Source organism: Natrix helvetica (genome assembly GCF_964273705.1).
Source record: "Natrix helvetica genome assembly, chromosome: Z".
NCBI lineage: Eukaryota > Metazoa > Chordata > Lepidosauria > Squamata > Natricidae > Natrix > Natrix helvetica.
The window spans coordinates 118,532,510-118,551,156 of NC_138554.1; the positions used below are offsets into that span (position 1 = coordinate 118,532,510).

The 18,647-nt window shown below is 38.4% G+C and overlaps 2 protein-coding genes across 5 annotated transcripts; one reads left to right on the top strand and one right to left on the bottom strand.

The window, feature by feature from the left end:
- The first annotated feature begins 115 nt into the window (after window positions 1-115).
- Window positions 116-11,894, top strand: RBM48 (RNA binding motif protein 48). Of its 4 annotated transcripts, none has more exons than XM_081933755.1 (6): window positions 116-310; window positions 5,736-5,926; window positions 9,551-9,696; window positions 10,361-10,911; window positions 11,068-11,204; window positions 11,420-11,894. In XM_081933755.1, the coding sequence occupies exons 1-5, from the start codon at window positions 191-193 to the stop codon at window positions 11,158-11,160; spliced, it is 1,101 nt and encodes a 366-aa protein (XP_081789881.1). In that variant the 5' UTR covers window positions 116-190; the 3' UTR covers window positions 11,161-11,204; window positions 11,420-11,894. The 4 variants fall into 4 exon arrangements, with proteins under 4 accessions (XP_081789881.1, XP_081789882.1, XP_081789880.1 ...); XM_081933756.1 differs by having other exon boundaries at window positions 11,068-11,200; XM_081933757.1 differs by adding an exon at window positions 473-644 and having other exon boundaries at window positions 174-310; window positions 11,068-11,894.
- Window positions 11,895-13,485: 1,591 nt separating this feature from the next.
- On the bottom strand, window positions 13,486-16,605 carry CLXN (calaxin). Its single transcript, XM_081933758.1, has 5 exons — window positions 16,492-16,605; window positions 16,037-16,192; window positions 14,830-14,934; window positions 14,477-14,628; window positions 13,486-14,106 (listed from the first exon to the last, which is right to left on the bottom strand). Exons 1-5 carry the CDS (start codon window positions 16,547-16,549, stop codon window positions 13,960-13,962), a joined length of 618 nt encoding a protein of 205 aa, XP_081789884.1. The 5' UTR covers window positions 16,550-16,605; the 3' UTR covers window positions 13,486-13,959.
- Between the last annotated feature and the right edge of the window lie 2,042 nt (window positions 16,606-18,647).

Sequence of the window (18,647 nt, forward strand, 5' to 3'; positions counted from 1 at the left end):
AGCCATTTTTCTCTGCTTTGATTGGATAATGGGCCAAGGCTCCGCCTCGTTCTTTCTCCGGGTTCCTCATCGATTTCTTTCCGCCTTCCCTTAGCGTTGCCGTCGGTGCTGAAAGCGGCGGCGGGGAGGGGGGGGGAGGGATGACTTGGATGACGTTTTGAAGAGGCGACAAACGAGTACGGAAGCGAAGATGGCGGCGGTTGATGCAGGTGAGGAGGAGGTCGGCGGCGTCTGCCAGCATCACGCACAGCAGGCGATCTGCGCATCGCGCGCCAAGTACCGTGAAGGGCGCAGACCACGAGCAGTGAAGGTAAACGAGAAAAAGTTCCTCCTTTGAGCCGCTTCCTCGTCTTTTCAAATCCGCTCTCGGATACAGATACTTTGTTGAGATCTCCCTAAGAAGCCTACAAGCCGGATAAAAGCAAATCTGTCCTTCCTTCCCCCCCTCCCTCCCCTTTTTGTTTACTCGCAGCACCTAAACAGGAAGCCGAATCGAGTGGAATAAAATAATACAGTTGGGTAAAGGACCTTGGAGGACTTCTAGCCCAACCCCCTGCGCAAGCAGGAGACCTTATAACATTTCAGACAATCTGAAATGTCCAAGCTCTTCTTTAAAGATGATGGAGCACCCATAACTTATGAAGGCAAGCTGGTCCACTGATTAATGTTCTCACCGTTGGGAAATTTATCCTTATTTCTAGCTTGGATCTCTTACCTGATAGGTTTCCAATCCCTTAATCATCTTTGTTGCTCGTCTCTGCACTCTTTCTAGTATGTCCACATCTTTTTTGTTTCGTGGCGACCACAGCTGGATGCAGTGCTTCAAGTGTGGTCTTGCCAAGGCATTATAGCTGTAGTAAGACTTTGCATGACCTTGTTTCTATCCCTCTGTTAATGCGGCCCAGGACAGCATTGCCTTTTTTGGCAGCTGCAGCATAACTGCTAGCTCATATTTAAGTGGTTGTCCTAGATTCCTCTCACAGTTACTATTATTGGGCCAAGTATCACCTAGTCTCCATCTGGGCATTTGGATTGTGTAAAACTTTACTTTTCTCACCACTGAATTACGTTTTGTTGGATAGCACCCAGTGTTCAAGTCTGTCTTGAGCCTATCTTCTAAAGCAGCAATCCCCAACCTTTTTGCCACTAGGGGTTGGTTTAATGGAAGATATTTTTTTTATGCACTGGAGTGGGAGGAGGACCATGATCCTTAGCATGCAGTTTCACTTGCCTGCCCCTCACCTCCAGCTGTGCAGCCCAGATCCTCACAGGCCATGGCCCAGCACTAGTTCACAGCCCAGGGGTTGGGGACCCATGTTCTAAAGTGTTGACTATTCCTGTCAGCTTGGTGTCATCTGAAAATTTGATGAGCTCCCCTTGTATCGCTTCATCTCAGTCAGTGGTTCCCAAACTTTTTCAGTCCACCGCCCCCTTGGTGCTACAAACTGATCCTCAGTGCCCCCCACCCAGTGGTGGAATTCAAAGTTTTTTATGACTTGTTCTGTGGGTGTGGCTTGATGGGCGTGGCTGGGGGAGTCATGTGACTGGGCGGTTTGCATGACGGAATAAAGATAGTAACAGTAAAATTCAAAACTGTAACAATTAATTGCACATTTATTCAAAATCCAATTTAAAAACCTTTGTAGTTAGTTAATTCAACAAAATTGTTGAACATGATTCAGTGATAGCAGGTTTTCAAAGTCTGATAGTCATTTATCAAGAACTTAGTAACTTAGTAAACTTAGTAAAATTTAGTAACTACTTCACTGTTCAGTAAATTCTTAATGTGATGGATGGGCTTGATGAAGTGATACCAGTTTCCCAATGTCTGGTTTTAAGTCATTTAGCAGGAGTCTTAAATCACCACATTCAGTAATCTGGAGTCATTTTCTTTGCTTGGAGAGAAGTTGGATGACCACACTGAAGCCGTGTTCCACCAAATATGATGTTGGAAATGCAACAAGGAGTTTCTTAACCACTGTCCATAGTGCAGGAGAGTGATCAGAAATTTCTTTCTGTAACCAAAACTCTTGGTACGATTTCTTGAACTTTGGCTTCAGCTCAATGTCACCAACATTTGCTTGAATTATTTGATGAGATTATTGCATGGTACCTAGGGATTCCCAATATGGAAAGTGAGAATGGGAACATTTTAACAGATCTATATGTTCTTGGGTTATAATTTTCACTAAAGAACCATGGGGATGGAAAGGGAAATATAGACAATGGAGTCCAATCTCCTTCCTCAACAATTTGGAAGCAAAGAATAACTCTAGCAAAAGGTAGCCTTTTACCTCGTTGGAGAAATCATTTTTTTAAAATTATTATTATGATTTTTTTTTATTTTTCCCAATACAACTCATACAAAGGGTCATCCACAACTATATTACATTTTCAACAATCATATTTCTGATTCCTTATAACTTCTTTAAACTAAACATTTTTAGTACAGATCAATGCATTGACATATCACTAATGCAGTTTCCTGTCTCTTCCATTGACATAATTAACACCTTATGTATTGAATACAAGTATATCAAGTATAGGTTAAACATGAATTGAAAAACATCTAATTCAAATGTATAAGCTGTGAATTTATTATATAATCACAGGCAAACATTGTACTTATGCCTAAGTCCTCTACCCACGCACAAAACTATCTTAGCTGCCTGTTGTAAATATTACTCTGCTAATTCAACAAGAAATGCTACTGCATGAATCCTTAATGCAGAACACAGCTAAAAGTGATTTTAGCAATTTTCTTCCCAAGTTAATTCAAAATGTATATCCAAATGTTCCTCTTATTTTTTCCCCAAGCACTAGGGAGGATTATATTCAAAACCAGACACTTTTGCTGTGTGTGTGTTTGTTTGTTTCTGATCTCCAGAGTCAGAGGGGCCGGTTGGGACTCCCAGAGGTCATCTAGTCCCACCCCAGACAGCGCCCCCTGCCCCACATTCCCCAGCTCCGCCTCCTCTGGGAAGGCTCCGTTGGGGGGGAATGCGGAGCCCCCACCCCTTCTGCTGCTCTCCCCCACCCTTCACTCTCTCTCAATCCCTCTCTTCGCAGGCCGGGCAGCCGCAGCGCTACTGGGACCGTAAGCATGGATGGGCCGTCACCCTGGGGAGGGGAGGTCTGGCCGCCAGCAAAGAGCTTCCTCCGAGGCACCCCGTGCAGGCAAAATAGCGAGCGAGCGAAGGAGGATCAGGCAGGGCACTGAGGCCCCTTCACCTCTCACTTTATCTTGATGAGGTCGCTGCAGCTTCCGGGCGCAGACGGACGGAGGTAGCCAGAGCGGCCCGGGCGGGCAAGCGATGGAGGATCAGGCAGATCACTTGCCCGCCCGCCCGGGCTTCCCTGCTGCTCTGGCTACCTCTGTCCATCCGCGCCCGGCAGCTGCAGCGACCTCATCAAGACAAAGTGGGAGTGAAGGGAGGCGAAGTGGCCTCCCTTTGATCACTCGCTCCCCCCGCCTGTCCGCACTATGCTAGCCCTGCCCACTGCTCACTGATTGGCTGGCTCACCAATCATCCTGCCTGTCTCTAAGAGCCCTATCTATAGAAAGCCAAGCAGAAAAAAAGGTAACTGGGTTTAGATAGGGCTCTTAGAGGCGGGTGGGGCGATTGGTGAGCCAGCCAATCAGTGAGTGGTGGGCAGGGCTAGCATAGTGTGGATGGACGGGGAGAGCGAGCGATTGAGCAGCTTCTGGATGGGCAGGGGTGAGCGAACTGGTTCTGAATGGCTCACTAGAGGAGGCCAATTCCAGCATTCCTCTGCTGCCCCCCCCTTGCTTCTTACCGCCCCCTTAAGCCATCCCACCACCCCCCAGAAGGTGGTACCACCCACTTTTGGAACCACTGATCTAAGTTGTTTGTGAAGATGTTGAAGATTACTGGGCCTACTTCAAGAATCTTGAAGTACCTCACTGCATCTTTCTCTCCATGTAAATGCAGTTTCATTAAGGACTACATGTTGAGTGCAGGTGATCAGCTAGTTATAATTCCACTTGTGGTGATGTTTTTCTGTACCAATTAATAGTTGTGATCCATTTTGTCAAATGCCTTACTGAATCTAAGTGTACTCTGAAAATGGAAGTTGTGTTTAGCTGTTACAACTGTTGTTCCCTGATAAGACATTTGTCAATTTGTTCTTTCTAAACTATCATGCATAATTGTTGATGTCTCTACAGGGGTTAGATCATTCTTGAATTGCTGAACCCTGTGCCAATTTACTGACCCAAAAAGAAGCAGTGGTCTTTTCAGTGGTCAAATGTATCTTCAGTTTTACTACTTTAATCTTCACAATGCTTCCTAACTTGTGAAGTTTCTACTGTATGTCAAATGTCCAAGGGAACAATAATTTCTAATGTCAAGACTAGGCTGTAAGCCATTGTTGTTGCTGGTCTGATGAGAATACTTGCTTTTCTTGAATAATATAGTTTTTGAAGTATCCAAGATATAGTAGTAGCTAATTGTAGTTTGTCCAAATGCTATGAGTAACCATTTATAAATCCTTGCTATAATTCAGTTAATAGCGATATCTTTCTTCCTATACTGTATGTAAGACTCGGCAATCTTTAATTTCTAAACTTGGCTATATTCTTTTACCCACTACTTATTATATTTTTCCCAATAACTTTTAAAATTTCATTTTACCTGATATTAGTTTCCTTTTCCCCTTTACTTGTTTGGTTTGTTTTTATTCTGCAACTTGCATTGTTACTTTTATTTGGTCTCACAGTATTAATATATATTAATATATATATATATAAAGTTTAATCAAAAATATGATTGCTTAGGTTCATTCATCAAACTAATCCATAACCAAACAAGTCGTACATGTAGTCCTTAGCTAACAACATTCCAAGTTATAACAGCTCTGAAAAATATTGCTTATGATTGGTCCTCATCATTGTAACCATCATAGCATCCCCACAGACACATAATCAATAGTTGGTTGCTTGGTATCTGGCATGTATTTATGATGGTTGCTTTATTTAAGGATCATATGATTGCTATTTACGATCTTTATAGCCAGTTTCTGACAAGAAAGTCAATGTGGGAAGTCAGATTTGCATTAATAACCACATAATTCATTTAACAACTTCAGCATTAATAACTTTGGCACATAAAATCAACTCTGGCAATTCACTTAAAAATTGCCTTACTTATCAATGAAAATTTAGCTCCCAATTGTATGCACAGGTAGAGGACTACCATGGATGAACTTGAACTTGATCACTAATGCTAAAATATCTAACTTCTGACACATTCTTTTAAAATTGTTATACTGTATTACTGTAAACAGAGGGATGTGGTGGCTAAGATGCTGAGCTTGTCGATCAGAAAGATCACAGTTCAGCAGTTTGAATCCCTAGCACCACGTAACGGAGTGAGCTCCCGTTACTTGCCCCAGCTTCTGCCAACCTAGCAGTTCGAAAGCATGTAAAAATGCAAGTAGAAAAATAGGAACCACCTTTCGTGGGAAGGTAACAGCATTCCGTGTGCCTTCAGCATTTAGTCATGCAGGCCACATGACCACGGAGACATCTTCAGACAGCACTGGCTCTTTGGCTTTGAAATGGAGATAAGCAAAAACCCCTAGAGCTGGAAACAACTAGCACATATGTGCAAGGAGAACCTTTACCTTTATCTTTTATTACTTTTAATTAATTTTAAAATAGAATAGCTCAGTTACATATATTAAAGTGTTCTTAAAGTCATTTTGTTTTTCAGGTTTACACTGTCAATTTAGAGTCTCGATATTTGTTAATCCAAGGTGTTCCTGCATTGGGAGTTATGAAGGAGCTAATTGAACTTTTTGCATTATATGGTACTATCGAGGAATATAATCCACTAGATGGTTATCCAGCAGAAGAATTTACTGAAGTGTACTTGATCAAGTTTTTAAAAATACCAAGTGCAAGGTAATAACTATTGCTTTTGTTCTGACTAGAATACCTACTTGTTTGATATTGAAACATCTTTCATATATATCAGCTTTATGTGAACCACAGCAGTTATTTTTATATTGTAAAAACTTAACTTACTGGATTTAAAGAGAACTTAACTTCAACAAGGTTGAGTTGTCTTTAACATTGTGTATCAGAAGGACGAGCCATGTCGCGATGTAACAACGTGCGGTCTCGACACTCCGAGACCGCGGTTGACACTTTTGTCGCTGGATGGTCCAGCTGGACCTAAACCGTCCCGTAGAGACGGTGACCAAGAAGACAAATCCTTGCTGGTCTCAGGGACATCGCAAAGTCCCTGATTGACCCAAGGGAAGTTCTTCAAGCTGGCGGTAAACAGGCAGCCCCAGGCTGATGAAGTCGGCTCCGGAAGGAAAGAAGTGAAAAGAGAAAGTGAGTCCATCTGGTGAGATTTTTTTTTCTATTTTGGGAAAGACTGCCCAAAGAAACCTTTTAAAAAGAAAGCCAAATTAGATCCTCAAGCAAGAATTAAGCTGCGAAATTAATTAACACTGGATCGCATTGGAAAGCTTCTTTCTTTGTAACCATATTTTGTGGATTGAAGTGCTCGTAGCATTTTTCGTTTCTTCTCTTAAAGTGAATGGATCAACCTTTTTTTTCTTTTGCTTTTTGTTACTTTGTTTTTTGATTTCTGGACTAAAACCTTCCTTTTTGTTTTTAACTTGCTATTACTTGCTATTAAATTTTATTAAAGAACTTTATTCCATTTAAGCCTGAGGTAGTGAAAGTGAAAAGTAGCAACATTGCCACTTGGAAATCGGAAGCTGGAGTTTTTGAAACAATGTATCTCTTTTTTTTCCTCTTTGTTTTCACTGACTTTGTAGCTGAAGGGTTGAAATTTGTTTATACAAACTGATAAAGAGCCAAGGGCACGAATTGTTTTTGCAGGTGCCTGTGAGAACTATTTTGGCAGGGGAGAGAAAGGGGAAAAAAACAAAACAGAACCCTTCTCTTTTGAAGAGCACACACACACAAAAAAACTTGCGCTTAAATCAACCTAAAATTAAAAAATAAAAGATGCTTGGAAGGCTAGAATGGCAGTCGCTATTAGTTTTTTGTTTTTTTTTGGAAACATGGATCAATATTCAGAGGAGGAAGCCTTAAAATTTCAAAATATTTTGGCTGGAATTCAAAATGTAATGGAAGGATATGGGAGAATTGAAAAGAAGTTGGAAAAACTAGTATTCCTCACATCAAAAGATGAAGGGGTTGGAGCCCCAAAAACTAAAGGGGAGAATGAAGATATAGAAGATAAAGACAAGACAACAGAGGAATTTATTAATGGAGCAAATGTGGGTGAAAGTGGAATGAAGGGAACATGGAAGAGGGATTTCAACGAATTGGAGCTCTACCCCAGATTTCAAGATACAGAAGAAGAAAAAAAGGTAATGATAATGGATTTAAGAAGAGAAACCCTTTCAGAAACACGATTGATAACCAAAAACAAGCTAACTTTAAAAATAATTGGAGGGCAACGAGATTACCTGAGAGATCTTTCAAGCAACAAAGTGCGGAGGGAAATCTATAAAAAACTTATAAAGGATATAAAAAGAAGACTGACACCACAATTGGCAAGAGAGATAAGACTGTTTTGCTATTGGAAAATACAGGTTGATAAAGTTGATAATAAAAAATTAGTTAATTTTGGTTGAGCAATAAGTAGGAATTTAGTAATTTTTAGATTGTTTTAGACTGTTATTAAATGTTTATTCGTCAACAATTAAATAACTATAATTAACAATAATGGAATGATAATGGATACAACTTAATGATATAATAATAATAATAATAATAATAATAATAATAATAATAATAATAATAAATAATTTAAATTTATTAGCCGCTCCCTTTCCAGACAGGACTCGGGGCGGCGTACAATGGAGTATAAAACATAAAACATGTATACAAACACATAAACCTACATATATACAGGACATAACATGCACGGAGGAGGTAACAAATTACATCACATTGGACAATTAAAAGTCACCATTAAAATACCCCAATTGTAAAAACACAATTTAAAATTTAAAAATTTAAAAGAACTGTCAGGAGGAATAAGAAAAAATTTACGATTGAGCCAGGCCAGATAGTTGAAAGAGGTGGGTCTTCAACTGTACACGGAAGGAGCGGAGATCGGAAGTAGTCCTGATGTCACGGGGGAGGTCATTCCATAGGGCTGGGCCCATCACAGAGAAGGCTCTGCTCCTGGGTGTCGCCCCCCGACACTGTTTGGCGGACGGCACCCGAAGAAGTCCCTCTCTGAGCGGATTGGTCGTAGGGATGTATGGGGCAGGATGCGATCCTGCATGTAACTAGGTCCTGTGCCATGAAGCGCTTTATAGATCATAATCAAAACCTTGAAACGCACTCGATAGACTACAGGAAGCCAGTGCAGCTCACGCAGGAGAGGTGTTACAGGGGAGTATCTCGTCCTCCACATAATCACCCGCGCGGCCGCGTTCTGGACCAACTGCAGTCTCCGAGTGCATCTCAAGGGAAGCCCCATGTAGAGAGCATTGCAGTAGTCCAGGCGAGACGTCACTAGCGCATGGGTGACTGTGCGTAGGGCATCCCGGTCCAATAAGGGGCGCAATTGGCGCATCAGGCGAACCTGATGAAACGCCCCCCTTGCCACGGCTGTTACATGGTCATCCATGGACAGCCGGGCATCTAGGAGGACGCCCAAATTGCGCACCTGTTCCATGGGGGCCAGTTGCACGCCCCCAATGGCCAGAGATGGAAGCAACTGGTTGAACCGGGAGGCCGGAAGCCACAGCCACTCCGTCTTGGAAGGGTTGAGTTTTAGTCGGTTGTCATCCATCCAGACCCGTACGGCTTCCATATATATACTATATATACATATATACTATGTACTGTTAAACTAGTAAAAGAAATCTGGATATAGATTGCAAATTGTGACCTGGGAAAAAGACCTATACATTTTACAAACAAACTTCTATTTACGTTTTGTCATAAAGGTGTAATGTTTTTTTGGGGGGGGGTGTTGACGAGAGGAGTTGGGATATAAATAGTAAATGACTTTTATCTAATTATAATAACAACAAAGAAATGTTAATGGATACTCTTTAATAATATATACATGCTTTGGTATTGGTAAAAGCAATTTGGATATAATGTTCTAAACAGCAGAAAAAAAGGCTTAGAAACTTTATTAATTGATTTTTACTAAGAATATGTCATAAAAGTGTAATGTTATTGGAGGATTTTTGAAATAGCTAACTAGTGCCATTATGCGGTTGTGTTTTTAAGTATGAGTAAGTTCAGGCAGAACCACGTTCAAATAATTGTAGTCAAATGAGAATTGTGATATATTGATGGTAAGATATATAAAGATTTTTGATTTAAACTGTATACTCTATTATGAACTACAAGTGATGACTGTGGAGGAAATGCATGAAAGTTATTTGTAACCAATCGACACACTTTCTACAAGATGTATTAAAGGATGATTCTTTTTTGTGTGTTTTTGTTCAATTAAAATAAAAAAAAATTCTTAAAACAAAAACATTGTGTATCAATCACTCTTTCTCTTAGGGCAGCCAAAAGAAAATTGGATGAGCGGAGTTTCTTTGGCAGCTTGCTACATATATGCTATGCTCCAGAATTTGAGAGTGTACAAGAGACCAGAGACAAACTAAGAGACAGACGAAAATATATAGCAAAAGCAACCAATTTCAAAGGTTTGTGGCTTTTATTATTTTAAATCAATAAAGGGCAAGCGCAAATAACTTTTGTAATTCTCCCCCAAAATCCAATATTAATTTGCCAAAGATGTTATCAGAAGTAAAACTCAACTCAATAAGGACTTTCCATTTACTGTTTGAAAAGTTATATTCATTCTTTTTATATTCTCATTAAAAATCCCTCTTGCATTATTTCAAATCTATATAGCTTGGTATGAAAAAAGGATGGGAGAAAAGAAAAAACATAGCATGTCTGCAGAATTTACTTTGAATTAGATGTAATTAATTTTTCTTTTTTTCTTAGTTCACGTATTTAAGTTATTTTGCTTATTATTCCATTGCAGATTTTTGCACAACTCCAAAAACAAACAAACAAACCAACAACCCCAGAATGGTGGACAATTTTGTAATTTATTAGATTATTCCAATTTTTGAAAATGCATATAGAATCATTACATCCAAAGCATAGCAGAACAATGCTTTGGAGGGAATTTTTCTGTAACTGTCAACTAATACATTAAACATGTTTTCTCACTGCTCATCAAATAAATCCTGTTCTCTGTTTTCTACCATGGTAAATTGTTAACAAAATTAAAATTCACTTCAAAAATGCCTTTTTTACTATGTTACTAGCATAACACATTATTTTTTGTGTTTTGAGAGCAATCATTGGAGACAAAACAGGATTATGGTATACATTCTTCAATGACCATGCCGTTGGATCGTGGATCATGGGCATCTGAAACAGTCATTAGCAAATGGAATCCAGTAACATACACCCAGGACCCCTGTCAATCTTCCTGTTGCACATTATTAGTGAAGCATATTACATCTTCTTCAGAACAGCATTGCCAGAATGTGTTAGTAGCTCCTCACTACTCTGATTACTGTCCTACAACATCTGCATGCTTTAGTCAAAAGATAACATTGGATAAGAAGCCACAGCAAAGAGAGCAGGACACATTGGCTTACTGGAACCTAGAAAGAAAGGTTCCATGTTATGAAGGTCTTGGAAGATTCATGCCTCGAACTACTCAACTTCAGGAACGAAAGAGGAGAAGAGATGAAGTCAACAAACTTGCCCTTTTGGGAAGAGAGCCTAAGGGTGAAGAACTTATTTTTGGCCCAAGACTACCAGAAATACCTAAAATAGATATGGATGATGATTCACTGAACACCTCAGCAGTCTTAATTCGCAATAGACTAAAGAAGGTGGGCCAATAATTTTTCATTCAATGCTCTGAAAATATGTAGTTCTAACATCATTTAGAATGTGTATATATTAATTATTTTGCAGTAACTTAATCCCTGCTATTCCATTATGAATGCATATAATATACTAACTTTAGATTCTCTTTTTCAAACTAGATTGCTGATCCAGTTCAAACCTCAAACTCATCTGAAGAATTATTAGTGGAAAATCAAACGAAACCAGTAATAAAGCTGAGGCGGCGAATATAAATATTTCTGATTGCATTTTACATTTATATTTGATTCACAAGTAGGTAGGCTCTGATTGTTTCTAGGCAAAGAAATATGGCTTCATTTGTTAACATGAAACAGTTCTTGTAAATCTAAAGTTATTATCCATTATGTTGAAATTTATTGATGGCTATGAATGTTATCACCTTATTTCTTATGCTCCTAATGCTATCCTATGATGCAATGCATTGGGTCTATCCAGCTGTATTATATTTCATTCATTATATTTTACTTGCAGATCTACAACTCAGGAGCTTCTTGGAAAGCTTGTGATTCAAAAGACATCCTGCACTGTAAAGGAAATAATAAACATTTTTTTAAAAAGCTATAACAAACTTATATCCAAAGAACAATGTTTATACATTTGGAAAATGTTCAAAATTAGGTCCAATACCCAATCTTTAAGTAGCAAATTTTAAGAGCCCGTTTGGTGTCACAGTTAAAATACTGACATAGAAACCAAGAGACTCATGAGTTTTAAGTCTGCTTTAGGCATGAATGTCTTGGCCAATCATTTCTCTGGGCCAGTCACTCTCTGCCCAACCCCCCTCACAGGGTTGAAACTGGGAAAATACGAGGCAGGAATATTAGGTATATTTGCCCCCTTGTATTTTATACAAAGAGATGTAATGATAATCATGTTGCATCATGATTTATTGAAATTATTTGCCAAATTTCTGCTTTTTGAGAAATAAAAGATTCCCCTAACTATGTGAAGCTAGTAGTTGCATTATTCTCTGGATCTTTATTGGACATTGATATTTTCATTTCATATAATACTCTGTTCCATTATTAAACGGGCCATAAACATAAAACACATTTATTTTGAAACACTTTGAGTTACAAAAATGCAGGAAATGCAGAAATACAAAAAGGTTAGGACATTAATATATCTGCAGGATGTTTTTTAATTACCTTAATTCAAAAATTTATTACAAGAAATTTAGAATTCCTACACTGTAAGCCATCACATTACTATTTGAGGATGTACTTTTTCAGAAGAGTAAAAAAACTGAATGATTAAAATGGTCAACCTTGTAACAGATTTATGTTTCTACAAGAGTACTGAGAATATATGGGAGTATTTCATATTTTATATAAAATATAGGTCTTCTATAAGAGTTAATCCCTTATCCCTGCCCCCAGAAACATATCTGCCTTATAACCCTACTTTTGCTGAATCTTTTAAGATGACATTCTCCTTAACAATAAACTAGACAACCTGTGATCCTTTGGGTCATCTTTTTAATGATTTTTCCTTTGGTAAGAAATTCCTCAAAGCCTTCAACAATGACAGAAATTGTAATCAATTGCTGTTGTGGCCCATCAGCAGCCAACAGAGCTGGCAGCAGAGTCAGACAGTAAGGAGGTTGAGGAGGAACATAGGCCAGTCCTGGGGACTGAGGAAAGCTCAGATAAGGGTTCTGCATTGGAGTCAGAGAGGGAGTTAAACAACAGTGAGGCAGAGGAACAGCTGGAGCCAGTTCCTAGTGTGCGCATGTGCAGAGCTGTCAGAAGACAAGAACAACTAAGAAAGCAGGGTCGACTTGAGAGTAAAGCTACACCTTGAAGGCAATTGGCCCCTCCCATAGGAAACAAAAGAGGAGTGAATGAGGAGTGGGCTTTTACAGGAAACAATTCATTCCTTCAGTCGTTTCAAGAGTGGAAAGTTCTGTTTGTGACTATAAGAGACTCTGTGCCAAGTGTTGCCTTGCCCTGTGTTTGGAAACTAGTTATCTGGCAGCTCTCCAAGCGAGATAAGGTTCGTGTTGATAAATATTCCTCTGAAAGACTGTTTGCCAATCCTGACTGACTGACTGACTGAAAGGAATTCACAGTCGTGTAAATAAAAGAGGTTTTGCCGGGACCAAAACTCTGCTTTAAGCTCTTTAAGGAAGCCTAGGTCAGAACAATTTTCTTCACTTGAAAAGTTGGATACATTCAGACATGTGTTTGCCTTGAAAATACCATATGTTGAACTATATAATATAGTAAAACATTATCATCAGAAATGTTTTATGACATTTTGTATTACATCATCTGTTTTATGATAATTTTTGTATCATAATATTTTATAAGATTTGCCAAATTTAAATTCCCCAGGAGTCATAAATGTTCCACATTTTGGATGCATTTTTGCTACTTTGATTCAAAAATTGTTGCCCTTTGATACACCGTTCCACCCCAATTAAAGTTACGAGAACAAGAATTTTAATAAACAAGTAGATAGATTATCTGGGAAAAATTAAATCTTCCTTTCAGATCATAAGCATTTCACTGCTCAATATGCATTTACATATTTGAATCTGATCTACCAGTAACTCCATGAACTGATGGAGCCACTTTTAAAAGATAGAATTGTTCAGAAAAAAATAGTCTGTTCCAAAAAAATTAGAAAAAGCAAATACTTTAGTTAAAGCAAATCCAAAATTTTTGATTAAAATAACCAGAAGTGGGACACTGGTGATTTATATTCAGGTTTGAGAAGTATAATCTATAGATAGAGCATGGCTCCTTAATCCTGATCTATACAGCATAGTTTAGCTCATTAGTCCTGGACTAAAGTTATTTTAGATCAGGGGGAAGACTTCAGTTAAAGCATGCTAAAATACAATTGGCTTGATGATCAGCATTAAAAGTCTCACATTATACACATATATAATGATTTTGGTTAGCCTCATTTAGTGATCACTCAAAAAAGCATTTTAATAACTTTAGTTTTGTATTTAGAACATTTAGTTCAAGTCTAGAATAGGAATACAGTTACTAATAAAATTGCTAATTAATTATTAGTATACTTTGATATAACGTCATAAATACCTTCACATCAGGTAAACATGGTCCAAATGCTTCTAAGAGGAGATTTTCATCTCTTACTGCCCTTTCAAAATCCACGTAAGAGACTTTGCCATCGTGATCATAGTCCTATGAAATAAGATTCTTTAACCCATATAATCACTAAATTTACACTATAGCCTTATATATAATTATTTGGGCTAAAATACAATTGGGGTTAAATGTATAGCACTTTTTTATTAGCATGCCAGTCAAATTTCATATAATTGCTACTGTACACATTTATTTACTTAAAAAAATATTCTGGTATTGTTCCAGTCATTAATTTGGCATTGTTGATTAACCCAGTAGATTTCCTAAGATTATCTGTTTATTTACTCTTTGACTGATTTCATTTCTGCTTTTTTTTTAATCCATCAAGGGTATGAATGAATTCCAATTGAGTCAATTGGATAAACTATTAGTATGATCTAAACCTGATAAGCTGTGTTTTACTTGCCATTTTCTTCAATGTTATTTCTACTAAATCTTTAATTCCTTCATCGGGATCTTCCTCTGATGGCTGTTTTAGCAGACTGTTCTTCAGCATATGAAACATTTCCTCTCGTGAAATATATCCATCACCATTCAGGTCATAAACCTCAAAGCAATCTATAAAAGGTATAATTACATTAACCAAATGCATGTCAAAATACCTTCCAGATAATTGAAAATAATTAAATTGTAGTTAAAGAAACCAATAGATGATATAAAATACAATAAAGTGGATTTTTACAATATACGTATTTCATAATAAATTTGCCCTAAAATTCAGATTAACATGAAAATCAATTTTTACTAGAAAAATGTTACATTTCATCTTTTCTTCCAAAGTCCCTCGAAGAAATATTGATAAGCCTTCTACCCATTCTGTTACACTGACACAGCTGTCATTGTCTTTGTCAAAAGCACGGAACACTGCAGGAAAAATAAAGGTTATTCTAAAGTTTTATTTAAGAGTTGGCATTTATATTAAAATGATTTATCTTGAGTATGAACATTGCCTATACCTATGTATGTGGTCAATGTCTAAGACTTGACAACACAATAAGAGTAGAAAAACAGTAATCCCAAAACATAATATCCAAAGTTGTAACATTACATTATAAAATCTCATAAATGTATTTCAATCATCAAGCAGCTGAAGCCAGTCCCTAAAATCACATATCCTCTAAGTAACTTTTCCAATATCTCTGCAAAATAAGACTATTGTCATAGTCTTTCATGTTTGAATCAAAGTTTCTGATATGATATGGAGATCCACTATTTAAATCTGACCGAATCTGAAATTCCTGGAAAATTTTAAAAAGCAATTTCATAACTTGTATAGATAGTGTTTAATGACATTTTAATATTGCTATGTTCTCCCTTTTTAAAAGCAAAACAGTTAAATATAGTCAGTGCTTAGAAGGGAGATCATTAAAAAATACCAGGGCTGTGAGAAGTTGAAAAATATCCCAGAAGTCAATAGCAAATCTTTTCCATATTGACATATGGAAGTCTCAAGGAGTGAAACTCAACTCCAAAGAGGTTTTATATTTTACATCATATATTGCCCTACACAGTGTACATAGAGTAAATAAATTTATTAATGTCCAAAGTTAGCTTATAATAGCTGAAACATTTCCAGATATTTATTAAAATTAAAATTTGCAATTCTAGCTCTGCATCAATATAAATAGTGCTATAAATATTATACTAGAGCAATTGCTATTTATTATCTATTGCTATTATGTGGGGACATTAAAAAGCCAAATGATACAGTAACCCAAATACTACAATGATCAAGTAATATTATCAACAGACCTCAGTATGCAGGAGAATAAATCCTACTCAAGGTTTATTAATTCTGAATAATGAATGATGTAAGTAAAACTGATATGAATTTGAACTTCCATGCAATTTTCAAAGTTTATGAACATATTACCCAACATAGAAATGGTTTCAAAACTGCAATCCAAAACAGCTTCTCAAAAATATTTTAAAATACAATAATTCATGAGCGTTGATTTAATCTCACCTCTGTCCATAATCATGTCATCTGTCATTCCAAATGTGACATGTAGAATATTGCGAAATGAATTGCGATCTAAACCAACAATAGCGTGACGGTCGCTGGGTTCCACATCCAGGTTGTTGAAAAGTTTGATGAGACATTCTACTTCAAATTTATTAACTACAAAAGGAAACAGCGAAATAAAAGCCACAATAAAAGATGCACTTGTTCAACCAGCCAATGTAAATTTGAATATGTATCTCCCCGGTTCTCTAATGTTGCCGTCCTCGGTTGCTCCGCTGACAAGGAATTCTGGGAGTTGTAGTTTCAGCATCTCTGGGTGGAAAGCTCGATCTTACCCCAGTCGAGATAATAATAATATCAAAACAATTGTCACGAATTCACTGATCGGTTAATGAACTCGGGAGCAGCTGGGTTTAAAAAGCTACAGAGGAAAGAGTAGACCCACTTTCACTCACAATGTTTAGCGGATTTGCACAGGGACTCGGTCAGCTTCTGCAGCTTCTTTCTGTTCATTTTGATGTTCCTGGCTCCCGCTGCGCCCGGTTGTCACAAGCCAAGCTGTTTCCATGGCAACAACGGGGACTGTTGCCACCGGGCCCGGATGTAACGACTCAAAGGCAGCTGTTAGGCCGGACCAGCAAGTTCCGGCGCGTTTTATTATTTATGCTTGTGAGAAGGCAAAACCCGGCTTTGGGGCTCTGAAGTGACTCATTCTTCTGGTTTTCCATAAGGAGGGATAGAATAGAACTGGAAGGGACCTTGGAGGTCTTCTAGTCCAGCCTCCTGCTCAAACAGGAGATCCTATACCATTTCAGACAAGTGACTTTCCAGTCTCTTCTTTAAAATCTCCAGTGATGGAGCACCCACAATTTCTGAAGGCAAGCTATTCCACTGGTTAATTGTCCTCACTCTTAGGAAGTTTATTCTTAATTTCAGGCTGCTTCTCTCCTTGATTAGTTTCCAACCATTGTTTCTTGTCTTGCCCTCCGGTGCTTTGCAGAATAATTTGACTCCCTCCTCTTTGTGGTAGCCCCTCAAATACTGGAATACTGCCATCATGTCACCCCTAATTTTTCTTTTCTTTAGACTAGCCAAACCCAAATCCTGCCGGCATTCTTCATATGTTTTACTCTCCAGGCCTTTGATCAAGGGTCTCCTGCTTCAGCGGAGGGTGGTGGTTTTGGACTACATGACCTACAAGGTCCCTTCCAAATCTGTTACTGGTGTGAACTTTTTCCAAAGGTTATAACAGGTTGTCCTCAACTTACAATAGTTCATTTAGTGACCATCTGAAGCAGTGGTGGGTTCCGGATTCCGTTCCAACCAGTACAGGTGGAACGGCCCCGGCGTCACCCACATGGATGCGCACAGTGGCGCACGCATGCGTGCGGTGCACGCATCCATTGTAGCGTCAAATGACGCTTCTGCAAGCCTCTGCGACGCTGCAGCTGCTCAGCTGAGTGGCGTGCACAGAAGCGCCAACAGCTTTAAAACACGGTAAGGAGCGCGGGCGGGCAGGTAGGCCCTCCGGAACACCGTACCAGAACGGTACCCAGTGCTCCGGGCAGGTTTCAGTATGCCTGTACCAGGGCGTACCGCATACAAACCACCACTGGTCTGAAGTTACAATGGCACTGAAACAGACCTTTGACTGTTTTTCACACTACTATTGATCATCCTCATGATCACATGATCAAAATTCAGTTATTTGACAACTGTTTCATATTTATGATGGTTACAATAGCCCATGTTCATGTAGTCACCTTTTGCGATCTGACAAACAAATTCAATGGGAAAGATAGATTCACTTGACAACATCTTACTAATTTAACAACAGTGATATTTATAACGATTGTGGCACAAACATAAAATGGGGCAAAATTCACTCACTTAGCAACATAAATTTTGGGCTCAATTATGGCCGTAGATTAAGGACTACATGTAATTAGGAAAGGACTTCATCACAACCTTATAGGTAAGAGAAGAAAAATCACTAGCAGGTGGCTTTGTAACTGGCTGACCAACTGCACTTAGTATGTAACCCTCAATGGAAGTACATCTACATGAAGGGAAGCATGCATTGGAGCACTCCAGGGTTCTGTCTTAGGCCTAATACTCTTCAACATCTTCATAAACATTTTAGATGAGAGGATAGAAGAGGAATTCATCAAATTTGCAGATGACACCAATCTGGGAAGAATAGCCTACAGTTAGAAGAGAGATCTCTTCTTAAATACTGGGCCCTCTCCAACAAAATGCAAGCCAGTAGTGAGGAAAGTAAAGTTTTACATTTAGGTAAGAAAAACCAAATAACAAGTATAGAAGAAATAGTATGTGGCTCAACAACGATCAAAGAGATATAGGAGTCCTAGATATAGGAGTCCTAGTCCTAATGGTAACTACGAAAGAGATATAGGAATCCTAGTCCTAGTAGAAGTGTGCTGTAGCTGCCAAAAAAAGCCAACGACAATGACAGATGTCCCTCTAAACCAGGTGTTCCCAGCTGGTCAGCTCATTGTTCTTTTTATGAAGTTTAATTCATCAACCCTGAAGCATGTATTATATGAAAATAATTTAATAAAGTCTACTTTAATAATATGAATAATAACAT